Source organism: Aquarana catesbeiana, unplaced genomic scaffold, assembly GCF_042186555.1.
Source record: "Aquarana catesbeiana isolate 2022-GZ unplaced genomic scaffold, ASM4218655v1 unanchor233, whole genome shotgun sequence".
In the NCBI taxonomy this organism is placed as follows: Eukaryota; Metazoa; Chordata; class Amphibia; order Anura; family Ranidae; genus Aquarana; species Aquarana catesbeiana.
In genome coordinates this window covers 115,000-137,987 of record NW_027362661.1, presented here as the reverse complement: position 1 = coordinate 137,987, position 22,988 = coordinate 115,000, and the positions used below count along the sequence as shown (strand labels likewise).

Below are 22,988 nucleotides of genomic sequence, written 5' to 3'. Positions count from 1 at the left end.
GCATCACTGGTGGTCATCACTGGTGATCATCACTGATGGGCCTGTACTGATAATCAATGCTGAATATCAGTGCAGATCCCCCCTGTAAGGAGAGCCGCTGATCGTCTCTCCTCTACTTGCACCTTGTCAGCATGAATAAAGGAAAGCCGATAACCGGCACTTCCTGGTTATGATGTGATTAGCTTTGATTGGACACAGCTGATCACATGGTAAAGAGCCTACATCATAGGGTCTTTATTGAGATTGGAGATGTGGTATGTCAGTGCGACACACCGCACCACCGATTGCCACGCGCCCGAGTGGCTTATTCTTCTGGATGTCATGTGACCTCCACTCAGGATAATGGAACTCCCCGCCTGGCTGTTATTCTGCTATAGGCCGGGCGGGATGGAGTTAGGAAATAATTTTAGGCCTGAAGATTATATAAAACCCCCAAAACATTATATATTTTCTGAAAGTAGACACTCTAGAGAATAAAATAGTGGTAGTTCCAATTTTTTATGTCACATGATATCGCAAAAGTCAATGAAATGCAAAATTTCAGTAAAAATCACACTAAAGTCCATTTCAGGGGGCACAAAAACACAATAAATTACCCAATTTTTTGGATAAAATATAAAAGCTGAGGTTGCACCGAGTAAATAGATACCCAACATATCAAACCTTAAATTTGTGTGCGTCTGTGAAATGGTGACATACTTCAGTACCCTATATTTTCTATAGGCGATGCTTTAAAAGCCCCCTATAGGTAATCAGTTTGGTGTTACGGAGGAGGTCTGGTGATAGAATTATTGCTCTCATTCTGGCCTGCCCCGCGATATGTAATGTGTATCGCAATCAACGTTTTTGGGCATAGGCGCCCCAATGTGTGAGTTTGTTTGTATATGTGGGGGCGGGGGCCTCAGATTTTTGGGGGGGGGATTATGTGCTTGGGTTTAAATTAAATTTTATACAAAAAAAATGTCATCACATAGAGCAGCATTTTTCAACCAGGGTGCCTTGGCAAAATGCCAAACAATTGTCCCAAAATTGTATACAAGCTGGAGGGTGGATGAAGCCTTTTAGTTACACAAAGCCTCAAGTTTTCATTGTACACCATTACATCCTTCTATCTGCCAACTGCCTACCGACCAATGACATCATGAGTTGAAAAGGAGGATGTCAGTAGCCTGAATATCATCCTTGTGTGACACTCCCCTACCTCTCTCCATCAGCTTTGGGGTCTTGCTGGCTAAATGATGGAGAAAAACTGAGGGAGAAGAGAAACATTGGAATACTAGTCAGTACCAGTTTGCAAAAGTGTATTTGCTTTGTAAGAATAAATCACTTATAACGTTGGGTGTCCTACGTGTGTGGATGTTGTTGCATTATGTAGAATAGTTTTTACATTTTAGATTGGGGCGCCTCAAGACTGTCCATAATTTTGGAGGGTGCCTGAAGACTGTCCATAATTTTGGAGGGCGCCTAAAGACTGTCCATAATTTTGGAGGGCGCCTCAAGACTGTCCATAATTTTGGAGGGCGCCTCAAGACTGTCCATAATTTTGGAGGGCGTCTCAAGACTGTCCATAATTTTGGAGGGCGCTTTGACTGAAAAAAGGTTGATAAACACTGACATAGAGGACAAAAAGTCCCCAATGTGATGATTTTTTGGTGACAGGCTCTGTTTAATGAGACATTCAGGGTCTAAAAGACCTGTGATGTCTCTCCTGTGATCCACTGAATGTAATGCAATACAGATCACACGGCATTATATTCTTTCCTGGATTTGATGGCCGAGGAAACTATCAAACGGGGACCCGGAAGTGACATCATGCATGTTGCATCCAGGTCAGGAGCAAGAAGAGGAAGGAGCAGTGGTGCCCCGGGTGCCGCACATTAGGGGGTGTCAGTCCGGGGGTGTGCAGTGTGATCAGTAGAGGAGATTGCAGCAGGGCCATCATAATGAGTGGGCGCCCCTGCACTTTCTCAGCTTTGTAAGCATCAGAAGTGCATCGGGTCGGCAGGGGGCCCAGCGGTGCAGGGGAGGCAAGCTGCCTGTCTCCCCGGTCATGCAATCAGGCAGACTGTCCCTCGATGATCTTCAATTTCTCCCGAGTCCTGAGGCAGCTGGAGTTGGTGGGCGAAGCCAGGGGTGTGGCTGCCTCCTCCACTCCTCCCAAAGACTCGCTCACTGGCTGATCCTGGAGGAGAGCACACAGGAGCTACGAGTGTCTGCAGCTATGTTGTAAGCAAGCACATTGTTACTGGATACAGCCCTAACCTGCCCCTATAATACCCTATACTGTCCTAACCTGCCCCTATAATACCCTATACTGCCCTAACCTGCCCCTATAATACCCTATACTGCCCTAACCTGTCCCTATAATACTCTTATACAGCCCTAATGTGCCCCTATAATACCCTACACAGCCCTAGCCTGCCACCATAATACCCTATACAGCCCTAACCTGCCCCTATACTGTCCCTATAATACCCTATACAGCCCTAACGTGCCCCTATAATACCCTATACAGCCCTAGCCTGCCCCTATAATACCCTATACAGCCCTAACCTGCCCCTATAATACCCTATACTGCCCTAACCTGCCCCTATAATACCCTATGCAGCCCTAACCTGCCCCTAAAATACCCAATACAGCCCTAACCTGCCCCTATAATATCCTATACTGTCCTAACCTGCCCCTATAATACCCCATACTGCCCTAACCTGCCCCTATAATACCATAACCTGCCCTAACCTGCCATCATAATACCCTATACAGCCCTAACCTGTCACTGTACTACACTAATCTTCTTAAATTGAGCTGCAGTCGGGGCAAATCACACACTGTCGCTCAGAAGAAGCTCCTGCTCCTTTTTAAGTGGCACGCTTCGTGCACTGCAATTTTGTCGGGGGGGGTGCCAGAAATAGGATCCGCCCCAAGTGCCAAATGTTCTAGGTACGCCCCTGGGGATGTATCTGTTTTTTCTCCAGTGTCTAAGGTGTTGGTCGCGAGTGAAGATGTGCTGTCACTGGAACAATCCTTGCTGGGGCTAGCTATGCAGCCAGATCCATTCAAGGTGTCTTTTAGGCCGAATTGAATGGTACCCGGGCCTCGTGTCTGAAGAAACGAGGACTTTGCTTGTAAACGCTTCTCTTTTTAGAGAGCTGGACCCCGGGATCCAGAACTTTTTGGTTTTAAGGCCATAAAGTTTTACTGGCGGGGTGCTATTACAGGTCCAGGATTGTGGGTTTCCCCCAGGATCCCCGGCTCCTGAAGGTTGTTAACGGAACCCACCGTGAACGGTGAAGATTGGGTCTGTTGGTTTTACCACAGAAGACCCTGTGGCGGGAAAGGTAAGTGGAGTTCTCTAAGAAATTTTTGAATTTTCTTATGAAATGTCTCCTTTAATTAGTAAATGTTGTCATGCCTATGTGTCACCACTGGGGGCTGTATGGAGCACATACCTTCTCATGCTTCCTCAAGAGACACACTGTGTCCAGAGCAGCAGGTTTCTTTCCTCTCCAGCTAGCAGCAGGCCTCCGGTAAGTCTAGGGGGGTTTTTCCTCTTCTCCAGACACCCCCCACCTCTGCTGTATTCTCCCCCTCTTCACAAGGAAGAGCGTCGGGAGAAAGAATGAAAAAAAAAAGAAAACCGTTCAGCACGCCGCTATTTGGCGGCATCCAGGTTCTCTCCTCGCCATGTTTCCCCTCACATGTCGGTCCTGTAGGATCAGAGGCCCGTGCTCTGCGGGAAAACTCTCGTCCTTCAACGTCCAGCACGAGTATGTGTTTTTTAAAGCACCATTATTACTGCTTAAGCTTGTGGAGGGACACAAGAACGTAGAGGGGCATGAAAGAGGTTTGGTGACACAAGAATTCTTTTTGACACATTTACTATTGCATCATGCTGAGCATTAATAGCAGCGGCAGTGGCTGACTATTGCTGAAGCAAAGGATGCGATTTCTTCTGGAGTACCTCTGCTTTGTGCATTGGGCTATGTTCAGAAGGGGGGGTTGAAACACTCCCAAAAAAGGAGTTAAAAGGGTCTCCCTCAAGCTCTGGAAAACCTACTCTACAAATGTCATCCTCCCCTGAGAAGGGGTGGCTGGTCAGAGTGAGCATCGGGCCATTAAATATTTTTAAAAAAAAGTGAAAAATAACTGTTTTCAACGCTGCAGCCCCTGTTCATTTTACTCTTTTTCCTCAGCCATGGTAGGTTTTTTAAAAAAAAAAAAAGCTTAGAGACTTTAATCGCATCCCAGTGTGGTCATGATGCGACGGATTCTCTTCCATTTTCCTTGGACCCTCAGACTGAGGAACTAGGGGCAGGAGAAGACGATTCCCTCAGGGGACCGTGGTGAGGCTGATGACTCCTCTTTTGAGGTGTCAAATGCGGGAGAGTCTGCGTTCACAATCTGTAAGATTGATGGTACAATTTCTTGCTGAATGATCCGCTCCGCATTTATGTACCCTTAACTGAATGTTTGGGTTCGCTAAAGCCTCCTCAAGCTGTGCATGCTTTTTCCTGTCCATTCTTTGTTGGAAAAGTTTTTATGTATCTGGAGGATTACCCAGATAAGAATTATTTTCCTTTCTAAAAAGTTTTTCACACTTTATCCTATGGTAGAGAAAATTCACTAAGTGGGATATATCAGCAGTTAATGCTACTATATCCTTTGTGAGTAAGTTTGACTTGTCCAGCAGACAATACTCAAATACTTAGGAATTTCAACCTTTTATCCATTGTATCCTTTATAAAAGCATTTTTCTCTTTCAGATTGAGTGTCTCAGCCTGCGCTGACAGTAATTGGTTAATCGTTGAGAAACCAGTTTAAACAGGTGTTCAAGATTATCCTGCTCAGCAGGTCCAGGAGGCAGCTTTATGTTTGCAATAGTTGCTATGACAGACTCTATTCTTTAGGCCTTGCGCCCTTCGCTAAGCGTCATGGCTAGTCTTCCTTTTTGCGGTGAAACAGCTATCTGGGGATATTTTGGATTATATATCCAAAGAATTTCTAGTAAGAAAGATACCCCTTTTTGCCATTTAAGCGAAGGAGTAAATGTATTTTTTATTTTCAAAGCTCCATCTTCTGTGTCAGGGGCATCAGCCTCCAGGCAGTTGCGACGGCTTCCGCCGTCAGGTTCAAAGGGTAATCCTCAGGGTTAACCCCAGGGACAAAAGAGGTCTTGGGGGAGGAAATCTACAAGGTACTGAAGCCTCCTTATGAGGAGGTACCCCCGCTTGCTCAATAAGGAGGATCAGCCTCCAGGCAGTCACGGCAGCTTCCACCGCCAGGTTCAATCGAATAGGGGGAATTCTTCTGCAGTTCTCAAGGATCTGGCAGGAAGAGTGTCGAGACGAATGGGGGACTTCCTCCATAGCTCCAAACGTACAAACTGGAGTTCCAAGAGTTTCCGTCTTCTTGTTTTCTCAGATCAAACGTTCCTAAGGATCCAGAGAAAAATAAATCTTTCTCTCAAGCATTGGACCATCTTTAGGCAAAAAAATGTTCATGATGGCCCCCATGTAAGAGCAAAGGTTGGGGTTTATTTAAATCCAAATGGACATTCTGGATCTCAAAAGATCTAAAATTCAATTCCTGAATATAATCTCTTTTTTTTTTTGCATGAAGTCAATCCAATCTGTTATCTCCATCCTACAAGGAGAAGAACTTCTGGCGTCAATCGATGTCAAAGATGCATATCTCTATATGCCTATTTCCTCATCACCAGTAATATCTTCTTTCAAAGTGGAAAATCTTCATTTTCAGTGTGTAGCTGCTGCACTTCGAGTACAAAGGTAATAGTAACAACATATGCCAACCTTTTTTTGTTTAGGTTGGGGACAGTCCTGAAAGGCAGCTGTCCAAGAGAAGTGGCCTAGATCAGAAATGGCCTTTCCCATTAACATTTTAGAAATTCAGGTAGAACACTTGGTCCTGAGGGCCTGTACGTTCAGTTTAGGGTATTGTCCTGGTAGGATTCAATCCATGTATGCCACAGCAATGGCCCATATTAATCACCAAGGGAGCACAAGAAGTTGTGCGGCCCAGAGAAAGGTGAATCTTATCCTATCTTGGGCAGAAAACAATGTACTTTGCCTATCGGCAGTTTTCATTATAGGAATAGAAAATTGGCAGGCGGACTACTTGAGTCTCCAGCAATTGTTCCTGGGAGAATGGTTCCTTCACCCCGATATCTTCCTATCAATATGTCAAGGATGGGGGATCCCAGACATAGATCTGTTTGCGTCCAGGATCAACAAAAAGATCTTTGTGTCAAGAACAAAGGATCCGCTAGCACGCGGAACGGATGCCTTGCTATTCTCGTGGAATCTGTTCTCATTGATTTGTGCTTTCACTCCTATTTTGCCTGCATCCACTTCTTCACAGGATCAAGCAGGAAGGGAAGTCATTGATTCTTGTGACCCCCAGCGGGGTCCAGGAAATCTTGGTATGCAGAGATCATAGAGATGGCAGTAGGGAACCCAGGGACCCTACCTTCATGGCCAGACCTTCTCTCACAAGGTTCGGAGTTCTATCCTACTTTACAAACGCTAAATTTAACGGTTTGGCTATTGAGGCCCACACTCTGAAGACGCGTAAGCTGTCAGGTTCGGTAGTTTTCTACCTTGGTTGATGCAGAGCCGGCCTCCATGGTTATATATTATGGAGTCTGGGAAACATATGTCTCCTGGTGTGAAACCAGGAGCTGCAACCCAGGAAATAAGTCAAGGTAAAGTCCTTGACTTTTCTGCAGATGGGGTGAGAAATAAAGCTGGCCTTGAATGCTTTCTAAGGACAGGTCTCGGCCTTATCGGTATTATTTTAACGACCACTTGCTTCGCATTCTTTGGTCCATTACTTTATTCAGGGGGTAACACGGCTTAATCTCTAGTTAAGTAACCCCTGAACCCTTGGGACCTGAATTTAGTTTTGTCGGCATTACAAAACAGCCTTTTTTGGGCCAATACGACATATTCCCTTAGTCCTTTTTTTGACAAGGAAACTATTTGTTCTGGTAACCATATTTGCTGCAAGAAGGGTATCAGTATTGGCTGCTCTTTCTTGTAAAGAGTCATATTTTTATTGTTCACAAGTATTGCGTCCTCATCCTAACTTTTTACCAAAGGTAGTATCAGGTTTTTTTCTAAACCAGGATATTGTTCTACCGTACCCTGTTCTTTGGAAGAAAAATCACTACATTTTTCTGATGTGGTGAGAGCAGTCAATATCTACTTAAAGGCGATTGCTCAGATTCGGAAAACGGATGTTTTTGTTCGTGTTGCCTGAAGGTCCTAAAAGAGGACAGGCAGCATCGAAATCTACTATTCTAAATAGATTTGACAAGTAATCATTCAAGCTTATGGTTTAAAGAGGTGGATTCCTCCCTTTCAAATCAAAACGCACTCCTCTAGGGCTGTTAGTGCTTCCTGGGCAGTGCATCACCAAGCCTCCATGGCTCAAATCTGCAAGGCCGAAACTTGGTCTTCAATCCATACATTTACCAGATTCTATCAAATAGATGTAAAAGGTCAAGAGGATATCGCCTTTGGACGCAGTGTACTGCAGGCTGCAGTATAAGTCCTCTAGTCTCTTATTGCCCTACTTTTGTTGTGTCTCCCTCCCTTCAGTTGGCATTGCTATGGGACATCCCACATAGTAATTACTATGGCTCTGTGTCCTGGGATGTATGATAAGAAAATAGGATTTTTAAAACAGCTTACCTGTAAAATCCTTTTCTTCGAAGTACATCACGGGACAGAGAGGTCCCTCCCTTCTTTGGTATCCTGACCAGAGCACTTTTTACGATTCGGCACTGTGTCGCTTTAACTGACAATTGCGCGGTCATGCGACGTTGTACCCCAAAAAAATTGACGTCCTTATTTTCCCACAAATAGAGCGTTCTTTTGGTGGTATTTGATCGCCTCTGCGGTTTTTATTTTTTGCGCTATAAACAAAAAAAGAGCGACAATTTTTTAAAAAACGCAATCTTTTTTACTGTTTGCTATAATAAATAGCCCCCAAAAATATAGAAAACATTTTTTTTCCTCAGTTTAGGCCGATATGTATTCTTCTATATATTTTTGGTATATAAAATCGCAATAAGCGTATATTGATTGGTTTGCGCAAAATTTATAGCGTCTATAATATAGGGAATAGTTTTATGGCATTTTTTTTATTAGTAATGGCGGCGATCTGTGATCTTTATCGGGACTGCGACATTATGGCGGACAGATTTGACACTTTTGACACTATTTTGGGACCATTGTCATTTATACAGCGATCAGTGCTATAAAAATGTATTGATTACTGTGTAAATGACACTGGCAGTGAAGTGGTTAACCGCTAGGGGTCAGTGAAGGGGTTAAGTGTGTCCTAGGGAGTGATTCTAACTGTGAGAGGGATGGGCTTGAACACACAGGACAGCGATCACTGCTCTCGATGACAGAGAGCAGTAGATCACTGTCCTGTCACTAGGCAGAACGGGGAAATGCTTTGTTTACAAAAGCATCTTCATGTTCTACCTCTCCGTGACACGATCGCGGGCACCCAGCAGACATAGAGTCCGCGGGACCTGCGGTCACGGCGGGCACGCGCTCGCGACACTGCTTCTTAAAGGGGACGTACCTGTACGCCCTTTTGCCTACCAGTGCCATTCTGCCAACGTAAATCAGCGCACGCTGGTCGGCAAGCGGTTAAAGTGATAATAACCACTTATGAACCGACAGCCATCGTTATATGTTGGTACTTTGACGTGGAATACAGTTGTTATGGCAGCAGATAGCTGCCATAACCACGGTAAATTCTTAAACGGTAAATGGTCCTCTTTCAGGTGAAAGATCAGTTTTATCTGGGGCGGGAGAGGGGCCCCCCTCCCGCCGCACTCCGGTCATCTCTGCCACTTACCGGAGCCGTCGCGGAGCTGATCGGGTCCTCTCCCCTCAGTAACATGGAGCTGAGTGAGGGAATGATGGCCCCCACTCGGCTCCATTCCATTGGATGACAGAAGCTACGTCAAACGTCACTTCCGCCCAATATTCTTAAAGGGGAAAGAAAAATGTTTTGAAAAAAAAAAAAAAAACTTTTTTTTTTTATTGCTTTTTAGTGTAAAATGTGAGATCTGAGGTCACATTAAAGAGGTCCTGTCATGCTTTTTTTCTATTACAAAGGATGTTTACATTCCTTGTAATAGGAATAAAAGTGACCCAATTTTTTTTTTAAAAGGGTGTAAAAATAAAAAGTAAAAGAAAAAATAACTAAAAAATGTAAACGCCCGTCCCACCGAGCTCGTGTGCAGAAGTCGCACCCGCATATGAAAATGGTGTTCAAACTACACGTGAGGTATCACTGGGATCGTTAGAGTGAGAGCAATAATTCTAGCCCTAGACCTCCTCTGTAACTCAAAATTGGTAACCTGTAGAAATGTTTAAATGTCGCCTATTAAGATTTTTAAGTGCCAATGTTTGTCGCTATTCCACGAGCGGGCGCAATTTTGAAGCGTGACATGTTGGGTACCAATTTACTCGGCATAACATTATCTTTCACAGTATAAAAAAAAAATTGGGCTAACTTTACTGTTATCTTATTTTTTTTAATTCAAAAAAGTGTATATTTTTTCAAAAAATTGCACTTGTAAGACCGTGTTGCGCAAATACGGTGTGACAGAAATTATTGTAACGAGCGCCATTTTATTCTCTAGTGTGTCTGAAAATATATATATATAATGTTTGGGGTTCTAAATAATTTTCTAGCAAAAAAACTGATTTTAACGTGTAAACACCAAGTTTGAAAAATAGGCCCGGTCCTTAAGTAGTCAACGTCTTGTTTTTTTTAAATAACAAACATGTCATACTTACCTGCTCTGTGTAATGGTTTTGCACAGAGCAGCCTGGATCTTCCTCTTCTCGGGTCCCTCGCCGGTGCCCCTGGCCCCTCCCTCCTGCTGGGTGCCCCCACAGTAAGCATTTTGCTATGGAGGCACCCAAGCAGGCGTGCTTCTGAGCCGTGGCTCTGTGTGTCCATTCACACACAGAGCCATGGCTCAGCCCTGCCAACGCTATCTCTTGATTGGCTCACTGGCTGTGATTGACAGCAGCGGGAATCAGGAGTGTGACCACTGTGCGTTCGGATACATGCATCCTTTCCTGTCTGCATGTCAAATTTTGACATTGGACTCTGTCCATGCAGCTGCTGCATCCCAATTGACTTTGACTGGACTGCCTGCACAGGGATGCACAGAACACCAAGTATCCCCACACAGTACACGCCCATCACACTGGGCATGGACACATATGCTCCATGCGAATGAGGCCTAATGGTCACGTGGGCCAGATAGCAGGAAAGAGGAGATGTCGGGTAAATAAAAGAGAAGTATGGGAATTTTATTTTTGAATCATACTTACCTGGGTGGATTCTACATCTGTCCTTCACCGGCTCTAAGGCTGAGAACCGAGTAATCAAACACCGCCGATCGCTCGATTCTCACAGCTTCCTGAGCTGAGGGTTGGGGGTTGTCAGTCTCTTGCTTTCTGCCCCACCCCGCTCACTGAGACACTGGGCTGTGGAGGGGCGGGACCTCTCTTGCTGAGAGACTAAGCCGGGTGCCGTTCCAGGCATATGGGTGGATCCCGACCATATTGTTGCAATCTTTCCCCAGCCTGGAATGGCTCTGTGACATCAGCCGACAGCTGGCTTCAGCCCGCACTCAGCTGAAAATGGGTCACAGGAGTGCAAAACAACCCTCCAGGACCAGTTAGGCTCTTCCTCCACCCAGGCTTTAGATCCAGGCTTTCTGCCTGAAGCTGGCAGGTCCCTCAGGCACCCTCTTTCCTAGTTCAGAGGGCCTCTACTATCTCCCTCTCATAGTCCAGGGCCTTCAGACACCTGCTGGCCCTAGTTCAGGACCTGTAGACACCCCCTCTCCTGATCTAGAACCTCCTAATCTGGGTGGGGGGGTGGAAGAGAGATACTCTCCCAGTATCTCCCTTGTACCCCCTATCCAGGGGCCTTTGCCACACCAACCACCATTTCCTAATTAAGCCCCCCCAGTCCAGGACCTCCTTTGCACTCCCCTTCTAATCCAAGGCCTCCTCGACAGCGCCTGTATGGGAATTTTTTTTTATCACACTTACCTAGGTGGATGCAGCACCTGTTCCCCGTCGGCTCTAAGGCTGAGAACTGAGTAATTAAACACTGTTGATCACTCAGTTCTGTGCTCCCAGAGCAGAGAGTAGGTGACTGACAGTCTCTGGCTCTGCCCCCTCCACACTCACTGAAACACTGGGCTGTGGAGAGGGCGGGAGTGCGGCCGGCTCAGGCTCTCAGCGGCTGGGTGCCTGTCCAGGCATCCTCTGCACCCCCCTCCAAGTCCAGGGCCTCCTCTGCACTTCCCTCCTAGTCCAAGGCCTTCTCTACAGCCCTCCCAAGTTTAGAGCCTCCTCTGCACCCTGCCCTCTGAATCCAGGTCCTTTGCCACACCAACCCCACTTTTCAAGCCAAAGGCCTCCTCTACACCCCCACCTCCCCGTCCAGGGCCTCTGGCATACTCCCCTCCTCATCCAGGGCCTCATCTGCTTCACCCAGTCCAGGGCCTCCTCTGCACCCCCTAGTCCAGGGTCTTCTCTGTGTAGTCCCCTATTAGTCCAGAGCCTCCTCTGCCCTTTTCTGCTAGTCCAGGACCTCCAGTGTATTTCCCTCTAAGTCCACGGCCTCCTCTGCACTACCCTCCTAGTCCAGGGCCTCCCCTGCATCACCCAGTCCAGGGCCTCCTCTGCACTCCCCTGCTAATCCAGGGTCTTTGCCACACCAACCCTTTTCTAGTCTATAGCCTCCTCTGCACCCCCCACTCCAGTGCCTCCTCTGCACCCCCAGAGGTCAATGCTTCCTCTGCACCACCACCCAGCCCAGGGCCTCCTTCGCACCCTCAAGTCCAGAGTCTTCTCTGTGCCCCCCCCCCCATGTCAGAGCCTCCTCTGCATCCCCCCTTATTCCAGGGTTTCCTCTGCACCCCCCCAGCCCAGGGCCTCTTCTGCACCTACCATCAGCTCAGGGCCTCAACTGCAACCCCCAGCCCAGGGTCTCCTCTCTTAACCCCCCGACCCCAGGGCCTCCTCCGCATCCCCTGAGTCCAGGGCCTCCTCCGCACCACCCCAGTCCAGAGCCTTCAGTGTTTACAGATTGGCTTTATCACCCCCAAGGAGCTCGCTCCAGTTCATGGATGTAATCATTATGTTTGGATGATCTCATTAGTCAGGAGCCTTTCCTTTCATCCTACATGATCCCTTCTGAGGATTGTTCTATCCTTCCAAACAAATGTATGAAATCATTGATGAGTCCTCCTTCTATGTGATCTAGAAGATCTTGAATCACAATGCCTTTATGAATGAAGTGGATGACCAAGTCTACATATTATTTATTGTTTTACAGTTTTTTTCACTCCAGGATTCATCATTTCATTTACTGTATATAAGCATTCAAGGAAGTGTTCTTACTTTAAGAGATCTCCACCACCATCCCTATGTGACCATTATATCCTTGCAGTTTATTTTTAACATCTTCATTATGAGTCCATTGATATATATATTTATGCTTTATTATATTTTTGTTTCACCAAAAAGTTTAATTTTGGGAGTTATCTGTTTTCTTAGGTATAACTTTGTTTTTAACTTTAAAAGAGGAAAAGAGGAAGTAAACCTTTAAAGAGGAAGTAAACCCTGTCCGTTCTTCCTTCTTTTTTTTATATAATGATCCTGCAATGTATTGGTAAGCCATACACATTTAAATATGCCAAAAACCAAGGCTCTTCTCCCCCGATAGCTCAGTTTGGCCGGATGGCCAGCTCTAGGAAGGGTTCTGGTTGTCCCAAACGTCTTTTATTTAAGGATTATGGAGGCCACTGTGCTCTTAGGAACCTTAAGTGCAGCAGAAATTTTTTTGTAACCTTGGCCAGATCTGTGTCTTGCCACAATTCTGTCTCTGAGCTCTTCAGGCAGTTCCTTTGACCTCATGATTCTCATTTGCTCTGACATGCACTGTGAGCTGTAAGGTCTTATATAGACAGGTGTGTGGCTTTCCTAAATCAAGTCCAATCAGTATAATCAAACACAGCTGGACTCAAATGAAGGCGTAGAAAAAAACACTCAAAAAATTATTATAGCCTTTACTGAGTAAAAAATCAACAATACATGCCACAGCAGAACGAACAGAAGACCTGACGCGTTTCACACTACAAACAGTGCTTACAGTGTCCGTTCTGCTGTGGCACATATTGTTGATTTTTTTACTCAATAAAGGTGATAATAATTTTTTGAGTGCAGCTGTCTAGGATTTTTCGCAAACTTCATTGCTACGAGGATTGCCAGCACCTGTGTCTTCCAGTCCAGAGGAGAGGTTTGTTCCTGATTGACCTGCCTGGAGTTGTGATACTTCTTTCTCCACAATTCACCAGTTAGATTAGCTCCATGTGAATCCATATCCTGTGCTCCTCAATTTATTGAAATATGGATGTAGGCTTGATTATAGCCTTTGGCCAATTAACCCTGGGGGGTGTTCCCATCCCCGCCCAGAGGACAGTCCTGTATTCTGAGGGGAATGGGGTTAGATAAGCCATGAATGGCTCTGATGGTTGGGTCAGGGATAGGATAGGCTGTCCAGGATTTTTCTCAAACTTCATTGGTGAATTGTGGACATTCTGACAAACTGTGTTTGTCTTTTTTGTAATTTAAAAAAATATATTTTTTTGTATATCTTGTATGCACTACCCACTTTCTAGATATTAAATTCTAAAAGTAATAAGTGACTTCTGTGTACTAAGCTAGGACTCCCTGGATATCCCTGGAGAAATTACTGGATTGTAGTGTCTGTGTGCTCAGTCTAAGTTAATTGGTAATTTGTATAATTGTACTGAGTGCATGCAGACTGTAAACTAGCAGGTCTGCCAGATGGAGATCTCTGTGTGTGTGGTGGCCTAGCTGACCACACAGTGGACAAACTGCTAGGTGGTGGCAAGCTACCATTTGTGTGTGTCTGATGTGTGGGTGAATGGACAGTGGGAAGAGTAATTAACACTGGGGTTCTAGCTTGTAGGATAGCTGGAGGAATCCTAGAAGTGTGCGTGAATTACTAGACTGCTCTCCAACCCTTAGAGTGCACCAGATTGTATGTAAGATCTGTATCTGCCTGTGTGTGTGGTCAGCCAGTTAGATTGGTGTGGAGTCTCCCTCTAGTGGTGGCCAGAGGTAGTGCGGGATGTGAAAGCGTATAACGGTCAGTCTTACTCAAGCTTAGCTCCCCCTCATTCCCTCATACCTCAGTCAAGGTCCTCTTCATGATTAACTAGTCACCATGGGCTTACTTTCTTGGCAGATCCCCCATCATCTGATAAACACATAGAAACAATGTATTCAGTCAGTGTGTGTGTTTTCTACAGATGGATCCAGTAATGGGAACCCACCAGAGAGATGTCCCCGTCCTCTGTATTCCTGGGATTCCATACAGGAAGGTCACACCATCCCTCACCATCATCAGGTAGATGAGGAACAATCACTGATAGTATCATTAGGATCTGTACATTATCTGCATTGTTACAATTGATGTCATTTTTACTCTATATTCAGAGTGGAAAACTGAGAGATTCTAAAGTTGAGGTTAAAGAAGAGATAAAAGAGGAGGATGATGAGGATGGAGTGATGGAGGAGTCAGAGTTTCTAAAAGAACCTAAAGATCTGTACCAGGACACCATGGTGGAGTCATCCAGCTACAGAAACCCACCAGAGAGATGTCCCAGTCCTCTGTATTCCCGGGATTCCACACAGGAAGGTCACACCATCCCTCACTGTTACAAGGTTGGTGGGATGAAGCATTTAGAACATGGACTCCTAAAGGTGATGTGTGGATATTTTTATGTGATGTCACAACAATAAGTCTTATAATTTATGGGTGATATTCACTTTAATGTTCTTGATTTAGAGTGGAGATCCGCTCAATATAGAATTTAAAGTGAAAGAAGCAGAAGAAGAAGAGAGGTATGTGAGGGATGATCAGCAGTCTATGGAGGAGGATGGAATAACAGGGACCTTTATAGAGGAGGACACTCCTACAGAGATCAGCACAGGTGGGTTAATAACCTTAAATACATTCCTCCACCCATACTGCTCACTGATTGGTCCAGAGTAGGGCAAGGACTGGGTGATAATCTTCCTTCTTTGTGCTGTAGACACAATTTATGAATCTAGACTGGATTTATGGAGATTCTGGGGTTCAGCTGGCAGCAAAATTTAGATTTTCACCACAGGAGTAACTCGACCTAGGCACCTGGGGAATGTGCTTTGAGTTTTCTGCTCCATTCTAGGGTCTAGCAAGATCTCTGACAGAACAATTCTCCCAGGGTTACTTGTTCTGTTGTCTGCTGGCTGTCCCAGGTGGAGGGATATGTCTGTATAGTCTCAGACCCAAGTCACTGAGTGCAGTCTCAGGAGATGGGAGGCAGCGGTGTGGGATCTCTGCAACTTGTCTCATGTAAACATTTAAGCTTCCACTGATTACTGAATACCTATATTATGAGTCCTGACCATTACACTGTATAATTTATATTGTACGTTACATACCCCTGACCTCTGCACTATATACTCTATGTTGTACATTACATCATTCTGATACTATATAGTCCTATCTCTGGGATCTTATACAATATGTTGTACAATACATAGTCCTGAACTTTGCTCTCTCCCCTCTACCCACTGCTATATATAAACATAATATGTATTCTCTCTTTTTGCACCCATTTTCTACCAGCTGGACATTTTATATCTGATGATGTCATTGGAGCACAGACTTTTACATGTTGATAATAATGTGATAACATCCTCAGACTTTGGAACCTTAAAGGATAAGTTCACCCTTTTGTAATATGATACACCCGTATTCAGGGTGTAACATGTTACTGTTGCAACAGCCCCCCGCCGATCCCCCGTTGTGACAGTGAGCGGGGAATCTTCTTTTTTTCACACACACTATCATAATTTTCACCTGTTGCGGACTGCCCACTACACATTTACTGTGGCGGTGCTGCAGCTCTGCACCAGATTATGTACCTAGTACATGATCCGCACTCCCGGGTAGGGGGCGTGCCTGCCAGCCTGGTGCCATGTCTAGGCCATTGATTTATGGCCTGGACCTGCTGATCGGTTCTGACAAATCACAGAACCTCCTGTGTCTATGTTTACAATAGGATATTCTGTAATCTTCTGCCCTGGAGCTCTTTTCGGATCCAGCGTGAGAAGAGATATTATCTACTGTGAGTACAAGCACTACACCGACACCAGGTCACATAGTTAAGCACATTTATCCCCCTGATCGCCTCCACAGTTAACCCTTTCACTCCCTGTCAGTGTCATTAGGTACAGTGTACAGATTTTTCATTGATCACTTTATTAGTTTCCCCATGATTAAGCTCCAAGGGGCGGAGTGAAACACGTTGATGGCGAGGCCTGGCGGCAGCCCAGGCTGGGGTTGTTATTCTCACCATCACACACTCGCGTGGATGTGCACCGTTGGGAATTCCTTCCTTTCTCTCTCCAGCCACTGTATTCGTGTCATGGTTGACGCCAGAAAGCATTAGCATCAGTCCCAGATAGGGTCAGGGTACCCACCACATATTCCGTAATAAAGTTTTAACCCCTGATCCCCCCCCCAAATAACCCATTCACTCCCTGTCACAGTATCAGTACTACAGTGTACAGATCTTTTTTCTAATCACTGTATTAGTGTCACGGGTGATGCCAGATAGCCTTAGTGTCAGTTAGCGTCAATCCCAGACAGCGTCAGATTCACATGCATTATCCCATTTAACCCTTTGATTGCCAGTAACACACACACACACTATACACCTCCATTACTAGTATAGTGTCTGAACGGATCAATATCTTTGATCAGATCAGAACTATACTAGTGTCCCCAACAGTATAGTGTCTCCAAAACCGCAACGTTAGCAGGATCAGCCCTGACACCTACCAGCACCTGTGTTTAGCTCCTCCAACCCCAAAAAATGCAGTGTCAGTAGATCACAGACACTTCTGATACACACAGAACCGCAGCGTTAACAAGATCAGGCCTGATCTCTTCTAGCACAAGCAGGTACATTTTATTTGTAGTGGTTCAAGCTGTTCCTGACAACTAGGAGCTTTTTGTTCCCGTGAGTCGCACTAGGCACCTATAAATGTAGTGGCCAAAATGTCAAACGAAAGGTACACTAGTGAAGAGGCCTACAGGATTCTGAGTATGACAGATGAGAGCGATGGGGAGTCCTCACTGTCAGATTCAGGCTCAGTATACAAACCTGTAGAGAGCAGTGGCACCCTGACGATAGCTCTGACAATGGAGTAGAGGTCCTCGCTAAGGTCAGGTGTACCCAACCCCATTCCCCGGTTGCTGAGGAGCTGCAGTCGTATGCTGTCCAGCCTACCTCTGCTGATCCTGTGTCTGTTAACCAGCTTGTCTCTGCTGATCCTGTGTCTGTTAACCAGCCTGCCTCTGCTGATCCTGTGTCTGTTGCCCAGCCTGCCTCTGCTGATCCTGTGTTTGCAGCCCAGCCTACTTCTGCTGATCCTGTGTCTGTTGCCCAGCCTGCCTCTGATCATCCTGTGTCTGCTGCCCAGCCTACCTCTGCTGATCCTGGGTCTGTTGCCCAGCCTGCCTCTGCTGATCCTGTGCCTCCTGCCCAGGCTACCTCTGCTGATCCTGTGTATGCTGCACAGCCTGCCTCTGCTGATCCTGTGTCTGCTAACCAGCCTGCCTCTGCTGATCCTGTGTCTGCTGCTCAGCCTATCACTGCTGATCCTGTCTGCTAACCAGCCTGCCTCTGCTGATTCTGTGTCTGCTGCCCAGTCTACCTCTGCTGATCCTGTGTCTGCTGCCCAGCCTGCCTCTGCCGATCCTGTGTCTGCTACCCAGCTTGCCTTTGCTGATCCTGTGTCTGCTATCCCAGCCTACCTCTGCTGATCCTGTGTCTGCTGCCCAGCCTGCCTCTGCTGATCCTGTGTCTGCTGCCCAGCCTGCCTCTGCTGATCCTGTGTCTTCTAACCAGCCCGCCTCTGCTGATCCTGTGTTTGCTGTCCAGCCTGCCTCTGCTGATCCTGTGTCTGCTGCCCAGCCTGCCTCTGCTTATCCTGTGCCTGCTGCCCAGCCTGCCTCTGGTGATCCTGTGTCTGCTGCTCAGCCTACCTCTGGTTTTAAGGTCAAGCTCTTGCCAGCTGTTGGGTATGGTACCTCTAATGCCGCGTACACACGGTTGGAATTTCCATCAGAAAAAGTCGGATGGGAGCTTTTCATCGTATATTCCGACCGTGTGTATGCCCCATCGGACTTTTTCCGATTTTTCGGACGGACTTAGATAGAGAACATGTTCTATATTTTTCCGACGGAACAAATTACGATCGGAAAAAACGCTCATCTGTATGCTGTTCCGACGAGATTAGTAGAAGGAGCCCAAAGGGTGGCGCACTGGCTATTGAACTTCCTTTATCTAGTGCCGTCGTACGTGTTGTACGTCACCGCGTTCTTGACGGTCGAAATTTGGTGTGACCGTGTGTATGTAAGACAGCTTGAGCGGAATTCCATCTGAAAAACCTTCAGAGTGTATTCCGATGGTAAAACCAACTAATCCTCTATTTACTGTCCAGTCAGTGTCCACTGGCCCTGTGCCTGCTGCCTAGCCTGCCTTCCCGGACCCTTTGCTTGCTGCCCAGCCTGCCTCTGCTGATCCTGTGCCTGCTGCCAACCCTGCCTCTGCTGATCCTGTGCCTGCTGCCCAGCCTGACTTTGCTGATCCTTTGCCTCCTGCCCAGCCTACCTCTGCTGACCCTTTGCCTCCTGCCTAGCTTGCCTCTGCTGATCCTGTGCCTGCTGCGCAGTCTGCCTCTGCTGATGATGTGCCTGCTGCTCGGCCTACCTCTGCTGATCCTGTGTATGCTGCCCAGCCTACCTCTGCTGATCCTGTGTCTGTTAACCAGCTTGTCTCTGCTGATCCTGTGTCTGTTAACCAGCTTGTCTCTGCTGATCCTGTGTCTGTTAACCAGCCTGCCTCTGCTGATCCTGTGTTTGCAGCCCAGCCTACTTCTGCTGATCCTGTGTCTGTTGCCCAGCCTGCCTCTGCTGATCCTGTGCCTCCTGCCCAGGCTACCTCTGCTGATCCTGTGTATGCTGCACAGCCTGCCTCTGCTGATCCTGTGTCTGCTAACCAGCCCGCCTCTGCTGATCCTGTGTCTGCTGCTCAGCCTATCACTGCTGATCCTGTCTGCTAACCAGCCTGCCTCTGCTGATCCTGTGTCTGCTGCCCAGCCTACCTCTGCTGATCCTGTGTCTGCTGCCCAGCCTGCCTCTGCTGATCCTGTGTCTGCTATCCCAGCCTGCCTCTGCTGATCCTGTGTCTGCTACCCAGCTTGCCTTTGCTGATCCTGTGTCTGCTAACCAGCCTGCCTCTGCTGATCCTGTGTCTGCTGCTCAGCCTATCACTGCTGATCCTGTCTGCTAACCAGCCTGCCTCTGCTGATCCTGTGTCTGCTGCCCAGCCTACCTCTGCTGATCCTGTGTCTGCTGCCCAGCCTGCCTCTGCTGATCCTGTGTCTGCTATCCCAGCCTGCCTCTGCTGATCCTGTGTCTGCTACCCAGCTTGCCTTTGCTGATCCTGTGTCTGCTATCCCAGCCTACCTCTGCTGATCCTGTGTCTGCTGCCCAGCCTGCCTCTGCTGATCCTGTGTCTGCTGCCCAGCCTGCCTCTGCTGATCCTGTGTCTGCTGCTCAGCCTGCCTCTGCTGATCCTGTTTCTTCTAACCAGCCCGCCTCTGCTGATCCTGTGTTTGCTGCCCAGCCTGCCTCTGCTGATCCTGTGTCTGCTACCCAGCCTGCCTCTGTTCATCCTATGTCTGCTGCCCAGCCTGCCTCTGCTGATCCTATGGCTGCTGCCCAGCCTGCCTCTGCTTATCCTGTGTCTGCTGCCCAGCCTGCCTCTGCTGATCCTGTGTCTGCTGCTCAGCCTACCTCTGGTTTTAAGGTCAAGCTCTTGCCAGCTGTTGGGTATGGTACCTCTAATGCTGCGTACACACGGTCGGAATTTCCATCAGAAAAAGTCTGATGGGAGCTTTTCATCGTATATTCCGACCGTGTGTATGCCCCATCGGACTTTTTCCGATTTTTCGGACGGACTTAGATAGAGAACATGTTCTATATTTTTCAGACGGAACAAATTACGATCGGAAAAAACGCTCATCTGTATGCTGTTCCGACGAGATTAGTAGAAGGAGCCCAAAGGGTGGCGCACTGGCTATTGAACTTCCTTTTTCTAGTGCCATCGTATGTGTTGTACATCACCGCGTTCTTGACGGTCCAAATTTGGTGTGACCGTGTGTATGTAAGACAGCTTGAGCGGAATTCTGTCTGAAAAACCTTCAGAGTTTATTCCGATGGTAAAACCGGTCGTGTATACAGGGCATAAGTCTCCACATTGTCAGGAAATTTATATGATTAACCAAGTCAGCAATATTGATTAATTAATCAATATACAACAGTGTCTGAGATTGTTAAGCACAATAAAATTCTTAGTAAAATTACAAACTCCATAACAATAAAATAAATGACAATTTATTCACAGTCAAGTCACTAACAATCACCTATATGTAAGTCTGATTTATCGAAAGACAGAGAGACAGTTAATTTAATATGACATAACTACTAAATAATTAATACACCTAAAAATGTCAACCTCGGAACTTAGGATGACTTTGAAAATAAAATTTTAATTCAGAAGGTACCATCTCCGCTGTCTCAGAATACAAGCAGTTGGACTATACCAGCAGACAACAAGGTCCATCCAATCAGACCTTCCCCTCAGTTCCAGTTTACTGTATGTCTTTGGAAATCAACTCTCCAAGAATCTTTAATTTTATCTTGTAACACTTGTGATACTAAGTTCATTCTGCATGTCTTACTAAGAATCCATATTATTTATAATTTCATATCAGAAAAACATTGCCAACGTTTGTGACATGTCTGGCATGGGTTATCCATCTGGTCAGGGATTCCCATAGCTGCCTTGCCTGAGATTCTTTTGCAGCCATATGCTTCTATTGTGCCAAAGCCTGGTGGTTCAGACAACAATTCTAAATTCAGTAACTGCACTTTTTATAACAGCTCAGGTAGTAGAGGTCCTCTGGGGAAGGGCAGAGTTACATTTGAACTGTTCTCTGACCCAGACATAATCTCTACAAATACAGGTGTGTTAGGGGACCTGGGAAGGGTAACCAGGGCCTTGGAAAGACCGGGTGGTCATTAACTGCAAAGCAGTTTCTAGTAACCAAACTTGTAACTAAGATGGGAAATGTCAAGTTCCCTATGGGACACCCTGGTGTCAGGGTACTTGTATGGGTTAGGGACGCCAGTGCTAAACCTTCCGATGGCTAATGGGATCCCAGCATTGGGATGTAGCATTGTGACATAACACCTATTAAAGGATCTGATCTGTGGGACACCCAGTTTTCAAACCTCGGTGGCAGGGCACCCAGCCAGTTTCCAGATGCTGTCAGTAGGGTATCTTGCAGGTTGAAGGCCTATGGCCTTAGAATATTGGGAAAGTCTTCAGACACTGATGCCAGGATCTTCTCCTTTTTGGATTTATCCAGTACAAGGTTCTCTCACAAGGACATTTGTGTTCAAGGCCTAATGGAGCATCTGGAGGTCGGTCCTTAAGGGGGAACTTTCATGGCCTGAATAACTTGCTGGCAGCGTTGTGGTTCCCAGAGGTGAAGGGTGCGGTTCCGGTGGCCACCAGTGGGTGTCTTCCAACAGACAGAAGATCTCAGTAATTAGGCTCCACCTAAAGCTGGCTCCTGGGAAAGTATATAATACCTCCCTTAGCTTTCATCAGTGCCTCGGTGTTCTACCTGTGAGCCACTTCCTTGCTTGAACCTTACTATGTATACTTTACCTTACCGTATTTGGTTTCCTCTATCCTGTTACCTAATCTCTGCTTCCCTTTGTTGCTATTCTCAATCATGGCCATGCCCTGTTTATGTGAACTTCCCACCATTTTTACAGTATAGTGTATTCTAGTTAGGTTGTTGGGTTGGTTATTTACTTCACTATCACATGTATCTTTCACATTTGCTTTGTTTATGGTCTGTGGGTGTTGTGTACATTAAAAAAAAATAAAAATCAGATTTCAGCTTTCTTAGGCACAGCCCACCTATCTTGCCATCCCTGCTATCACTGTATACCTATAATTCAGTATTCCTTACAAGGGTGGTACATGACATGTTCCTGACTGGTGTACTCTGTATGCTGGGCTGTATATCACAAACTCCTGACCATTACTTTACCTGACCACTGCACTCTGTACCCAGGGCTGTATATGACATGTTCCTGACCACTACACTCTATACACAGGGCTTTATATGACATGTTCCTGACCACTGCATTCTATACACAGGGCTGTATATGACATGTTCCTGACCACTGCACTCTATACACAGGGCTGTATATGACATGATCCTGACCACTGCACTCTATACACAGGGCTGTATATGACATGTTCCTGACCACTGCACTCTATACACAGGACTGTATATCACATGTTCCTGACCACTGCACTCTATATACAGGGCTGTATATGACATGTTCCTGACCACCGCACTCTATACACAGGGCTGTATATGACATGTTCCTGACCACCGCACTCTATACACAGGGCTGTATATGACATGTTCCTGACCACCGCACTCTATACACAGGGCTGTATATGACATGTTCCTGACCACCGCACTCAATGCACAGGGCTGTATATGACATGTTCCTGACCACTGCACTCTGTACCCTGGGCTGTATTTGACATGTTCCTGACCATTACTTTACATGACCACTGAACTATATACCCTGGGCTGTATATAACATGTACCTGACCGGGCTGTATAAAACATGTTCCTGACCGCTGCACTCTTTACCCTGGGTTGTAT

General features: G+C 46.4%; 1 protein-coding gene across 1 annotated transcript in view; it reads left to right on the top strand.

Moving 5' to 3' along the window:
* The window catches only part of LOC141121825 (uncharacterized), a 197,010-nt gene extending 175,284 nt beyond the window's left edge, over positions 1-21,726 (top strand). Inside the window, exons 4-6 of the mRNA XM_073611541.1 lie at positions 14,604-14,870; positions 14,956-15,100; positions 21,491-21,726. Coding sequence (XP_073467642.1) covers positions 14,604-14,870; positions 14,956-15,100; positions 21,491-21,726 — 648 coding nt within the window. The remainder of the gene's footprint in view (positions 1-14,603; positions 14,871-14,955; positions 15,101-21,490) is intronic.
* The last annotated feature ends 1,262 nt before the right edge of the window (positions 21,727-22,988 follow it).